Raw genomic sequence first — 6,152 nt, 5'->3', positions numbered from 1 at the left:
TCATGAAAATTTACACATGCAAGCACACCACTTTCTTCCCCAAACTTGCAGGAACCATAAAGTAGAAACAAAACACCGTAGTTTAGCTTTCAATGAAAAAAAATACACATGGCTTAGGAATGTAAACTTTTTCTTGTCTTCTGTAAATGCAGATGATTCCTTGTAAATATATACAGAAAAATAATATACTTGCCATGATGACCAAGTCTAAGTAACAGTATATTAGTTCAAGGACACTAAAAAAAAAAGTTGGAAAAAATGTGAGGACAATCAGCAAATGCTGTCTGTGCACAAAACAGGACACTGCCTCTCTCCCACGCTGCTGAAGCCCAAAGGGAAAGTGTGGTGGGAAAAGAAGAGAGCTCATCATGGGATGGAGGGACAGCTGAGACAGAGGACAATCTGTATCTTCTACCCCTTCACAGACAACCCATGGTAACAAACCCATGATAACAAAGTCACATCTTTAACCCAGGCAGTATGTCCTCGGATTATCCAGAATGTTTCTCCCCAGGAAAAATAACTTAAAATAGAGAATTTGGGGGGTGGAGGGAGCAAACCTTTATCGCAGCAAATACTTTTTAATAATAAGCTAATCCAACCAGAAATCTATGTCACAAATTGTTTCATACATGCGTGTCTTCTTGTTTTAGTTTTTCTGTTTGTTTGTTCCCCCGCACTCCCCTCCAATCACTGTCATTTGGTCACAGGAACCTAGTGTTGTGGAAACCATTCTTCTCCAGCAATGGTTCACAGTGAGGCACATCACGCAGCACAGCTGGAAATGTGAGTTTCCCTTCTTGGTAAAGTCTCCAGTATTTACCTGTGACACTGAAGGGAAAAAAAAAAACAACAACCAAACAAAAACACTCACCAAAGACAGCCTCCACATACTGACTTCTCATGCAGAGCACCAACGACCTGCTCTGCCACACCAGGTACTGCAGACTTTGGCTCTCAGGCCCTCAGCTGCTTTCCTTAGGGATCTTCCTCTCCCCAAGCAGAGACTGCTCATCCTTGCAGATTGCAAACTGGCCTCAAAAACAGGAGGCAAATGATATGCAGATCTGTCGTGGGAGGCCTAATGGTCACTGTGATCTTTCCATGCTGGTGTGCCAATGGAAGAGGTCCAGCAGAATTTGGCCACCAAAATTACAGCCCTGTTGGAGGCACAGAACTAGATGAGGTCTGATTCAAAGCAAAATCACATTCAAAGCCAGGCCTTCAGAGAAACTTGTAGAGGAGCCCAAGGCAATAACCCTCCATAGCCAAAGAGAAAGCTCATATTGAAGATCAATAATACTAAGGGACCTGCCCTGTGGGCAAAGGCAATGAAAGTGGCTATCAAAAAATCCATGTGGTATCCAGCAACCTCCTGCTGTGGTGTGATGGTAAATCCAGTAGTGAGTTGAGATCAACAAAGTGTTTGCCTAATCTGGCTGCAAAAGCCCCATAGACTGACTGAGGAATAATTAATAAGCTTTGAGTACACAATATACACTCAAAGGTGGCAGACGGCTAGGAACACAGTTCTAGTCTGAAATTAATAATATCAAAACCAAATTAAGGACAAAAATCACTAAATGTTATCACTGTTCTTCCCTTACCTGTTACATGATCTGATTTTCCTCTCAAGAACAGCAAGAAAGGGCTCACTTTAGGCAGTCATAGCCTTTTTTACCCCCCTCATGCAAGGAAGGAAGCGTTCTACATTACGCCTATGGTGTTCAGATGTAAAAAGCTTTCCTTCTTTTAAGCACTGCATTAGCATACTCCTCTATACAAAAAAAAAAAAGCCACGGGAGTCCCTGTTTCCACGAGCGACCAACTGCAGCTCGCATTGGCTTCAACACTCCTACAAATCAACACATATCTGACTCACAGGCAATACAGTCTGAACAAGTGTGGGGTTTGTTTGTTTTGTGGCTTTTTTTGTTGTTGTTTTGGGTTTGTGGTTTTTGTGTGGTTTTTTTTTGGGGTGGTGGGTTTTTTTTTTTATTTTTTTGTTTGTTGATTTTTGTTGGTTTGGGGTTTTTTTTGTGTGTGTGCGTTTTTGGTGTCTGTTTTGTTGTTGTTTCGTTTTTTTTTTTTTCCCTCTCCTCCTCCCTTCATCGAACAGCATTTGTTACAGGCATACCGGCACCGTCCTCGCTTCATTTCCCACTACAGGCCTCTTGGATCTCCTTGCTACAACCTCACGGAAAGGCAAATTCGTGGCCCAACACCCACAGAAACGCCGCCCGAGTAAACTCCGGGCTCATCAACCAGCTCAGCTGCCCTCACCTATCTCACGGGCGGGAAACCCTGAGGCAGGAGAGGCTCTCACCCAAGCCCCGGAATCCCCGACCCCTCACAGTCACGTCCAAAATCCTCCTTTTCCTTCTTTAAACTAAGCCCGCCCTGTTCAGGCGGGAAGGGGTGGGGCGGCGCGGCGCGCACGGCGTGGTGACGTCACTACCTTCTGCCGCTGTGCGACGTGGCCTTCGCCCGGCAGTGCGAGCGGTGAGGGCCGCATGGCGGGGGCTGGGAACTGAGGGGAAGGTTCGGGGGCCGAGGCTCCGTTGGGAGCGAGGCCGTGGGCCGGTGTTGCGTGTTAACACGTTCTGGGGTTGGGGAGCTGAGATGTGCGGGTCTCCCCGGCCTCGGTGGCGGGAGGGGAGCGTCGGGGACGCTTCATGAGGGGAACGGGAGGGGAGCGTCGGGGACGCTTCATGAGGGGGACAGGAGAGGGGCTGATGTGGAGGGCCCTCCTATCAGGGGGTCTGTGCTGCTTTGTGACCGCGGATCCATATAAGCCGGTGTCCTGGTTGGGGAGTGAAGCTGGCAGATGCTTGTTCTGAGAATACAACCAGGCCGTGGTATTTCTGTCAGTGCTCACCGGCTTTTGGCTTAGGGATTTATTGAAATGGGTGACTTTTGTCTATTTGTGTATCTTCAGTAGTTTTCTCAAAAAGCAAGTGTAGGACATAAGCTGAAAACAAGCTGTGATGGAGCTGTTGTTTTCCTCTCCTATGCTGATAGGCATAACTTTTCATACTTTTTGTAGATATGGTTGGTCATCATGTTCATTTATTGACAGTATGTTTATTTTCTGCAAAGTGGAAGTATATTGACAGTGTCTTTATTTTCTGCAAAGTGAAAGTATATTTTGAAGTCTAATTAGATAGGAAAAGTCATTTTAAGTTAAGTCATTGCAAATTTTTATAGTGCTCCTTCTACTTTCGTAATTAAAAAATTAAATTTTAGTATGTATGTGGCACCACCATTACTAAATCTGTTCATCTTTGCAGGTAGTCATGGATCAGGTAATGCAATTCGTGGAACCCAGCCGCCAGTTTGTAAAAGACTCCATACGACTTGTTAAAAGATGCACCAAGCCTGACAGGAAAGGTAAAGCACACAATAAATTAGAACCCAATCCTTATTTAATCTTATATTTTACCATGTATCTTTTAATGTATTACTCTATTTATTTGTTGTGAATCTTCCTCAGCTTCTAATACGAGATTTAAACTTGAGCAGCTGTCCAGCTGTTAATGGGTTTACGTTTCTGGATATAATAAACTGGAATGTGTCTTGGCCAGGTGTGTGAAACTGGTACTAAAACTTATGAAATTGGTTAGGTAGCTGAAATTAGCCATTTTGAGACAGTAAGTCATAATCTTCATGGATTAGGTAAACTGATCTGAGAAGAACTTGTGTGCCCTTTGAAAAGACAAATGCGGCAGTAGAGTTGGACTGATTGTAGTCAACTTGGGGTAAATTCTAGAGGAAACTGCTTGTTCCATGACCTTGGAGGAAACACTTTGTGACAGGAGAATCAAAAGGCAATAGCGTCACTTTTTGCTGTGCCCATTCAGTACTTCACAGTTGTCAGTGGCTGCCTGATTGGGACAGGAAGAACTTTCTTACTGGAGGTATAGAAGAAGATTTTTGGACTTTCTCAAAGGTATCAGAGGGAAGCTGTAACTATAATCAGAATGTTACTGGTTTTCCTTAATGGTAGTAGTTATGATGCTTTATTCACATGCTCACAATGAAGTTTACTTTTGAGAACTGTAAGGAACTTTGTTCATTGTCAGACTGGCAGATTTGTGAGATGCTGTTGACCTTCTTAGTCCACTTCGTGTTTCCTGTCTTAAAATAACTGAGAATATTACTTGAGTACTCAGTTTTTGTGGGGACTTAAGATGCTGTCTTCCTATGACAAACATAAATGCAGCTTTTCCAGTTTTGATACTATACTGAGGATTATTTTCAGGGCTTGTAGGAATATGAAGGAAAGATAATAAGATAATAGAATGAATGTTCTATGAATTGTTATGAACTCTTGAGTGTTTCTGATTTTTCTTACTATTTAAAATTATTGAGATCAGCCATGCTTTCTGGAAAGCAGTGTCTTCTCTTAAAATCTCATCTCTTTTCTGAAAAACTGGATTTAAAAAAAAAAATTTTTTTGTAGAGTTCCAGAAGATTGCCATGGCAACAGCAATAGGCTTTGCAATAATGGGATTTATTGGTTTCTTTGTCAAGTTGATCCATATCCCCATCAACAATATCATTGTGTAAGTAAACATGACCTTAAATTTCACTAAATTTTACATACACTTTTACCTGTTCAATTTTAAACAGAGGATGTTAATGAGCCCTACAGGATCCAAGTTGTTTTAGTGTCTGTGCATTTCAGGTTAGTGTAACATGACAGGTACTACTTGATTGAAAGGAAGTAGGTTGTTAATTTAGTATGCTGTAAAGTATTAGATCCACAGTTCATCAGGGTTTTTTTGAGTATTCTTCTTCAAAACTGAACATCAGATATTTAGTTTTCCAGTTCCTCAGTGTGCATTTGACCACAGAACATTTACCTAACTGGGACCTTGCATACTCTTACTGTTTCCAGTGTATAATTTGAGCATCCAAAATCAATGTGTGAACAGTAAGGTAGAGAAGACTGAGTGGTAGTGCTGGAAGATGACAATGCACAGAATAAACTTGGTCTTGTTCATTTAGTCAGTGCTAGATATGTTTTAAACTTCATGTGTAACTGCATTCTGTAAAATACCTTTTGGAATGAACATTGCAGCATGAAAAACCTGACTCTTAAGTTGACCAGCAGCCATGGTACTGACAAAACTCCTCAGATTCTCCAGAGCTGACGTAATCCCTTTTCTAGCACTGGAACAGGTTAAATACTACTCCTTGACCATGACATGCAGCTTGCTTATACCTGTAAGAGTGGTCCTCTAGGCAAGGAGAAATGTTTGAAAATAGGAGATAAGCAGTAACAGTAGCAGTGCCTGTCCTAACAAATCAATGGTGGGAGGATAAATTAGATTTCAGATGGGATAACTTGATCACACGTGATTAGTTAAAACTCTTTACTTTGTTCTCTCAACAGAGGCGGCTGAATATTCATTATGAAGACCAAGATGTTTGTGACGCTTGCTCTAAAGACTTCACAGCTTTGTAACTTGTTTGCTATTAAACAAGCTCAGTTTGAGTTTTCCAACATTGTCATTTTAGTCATATTTTAAAGAATATGTGATCAGACTTGCCTACATTACAGGTTTTTTTTTTTTCTTGGTGGTAGTAAGTGTGGTGGTGGCGTGTGTTGTGGGATTTTTTGTTTGGTTGGTTTGTTTTGTTCTTTCAAATAATAATATAATAATAAGATCATTCAGGTAGGAAGGAACCTTGGGAGGTTCTTAGTCCAACCTTCTGCTCAAAGCTGGGTCAGTGCTGCATTCTGACGAGGTTGCTTAGGGCTTTGTCCTGTCGAGTATTAAAAACCTCCAGGGGTGACAGCTGCACAGCCACTCTTCAGAAGCTGTTCCAATGCTTAACTACTGCTGAGTAAACAGCATTGTTCCAGCAAAGGTAGGCAGCAAGAAAACAGCATTACCGTATCCTCTCAAGTGGTGATTTTAAAGACTGTCAACTGGAATTCTTGTCATTAATTTCTGAAATCGCCATCATTACCCCTAATTCCTTTCTGAATTTGGAAGTCCTGTTAGGTTATACTATGTACTTGACTGGAAAAAAACTCTATCAAACAAAGAGCTTGTATTGCCAGTCCTTATTCTGATGGCATACTTAAGAAAGCTGAACTTGGTTACTAAAATGCATGGTTTGAGGTTAATTTAGTTGTCAGA

At 41.7% G+C, this 6,152-nt stretch overlaps 1 protein-coding gene across 1 annotated transcript; it reads left to right on the top strand.

Annotated features, from left to right (window-relative positions):
- The first annotated feature begins 2,405 nt into the window (after positions 1-2,405).
- Positions 2,406-5,509, top strand: SEC61G (SEC61 translocon subunit gamma). The gene is made up of 4 exons (XM_065832447.2): positions 2,406-2,502; positions 3,291-3,390; positions 4,463-4,565; positions 5,399-5,509. Exons 2-4 carry the CDS (start codon positions 3,297-3,299, stop codon positions 5,406-5,408), a joined length of 207 nt encoding a protein of 68 aa, XP_065688519.1. The 5' UTR covers positions 2,406-2,502; positions 3,291-3,296; the 3' UTR covers positions 5,409-5,509.
- The last annotated feature ends 643 nt before the right edge of the window (positions 5,510-6,152 follow it).

The sequence above is a fragment of the Patagioenas fasciata genome, chromosome 2 (assembly GCF_037038585.1).
Source record: "Patagioenas fasciata isolate bPatFas1 chromosome 2, bPatFas1.hap1, whole genome shotgun sequence".
Lineage (NCBI taxonomy): Eukaryota > Metazoa > Chordata > Aves > Columbiformes > Columbidae > Patagioenas > Patagioenas fasciata.
Note: the sequence above shows the minus strand (reverse complement) of the source record. Positions and strands in the feature narration are given on the sequence as shown.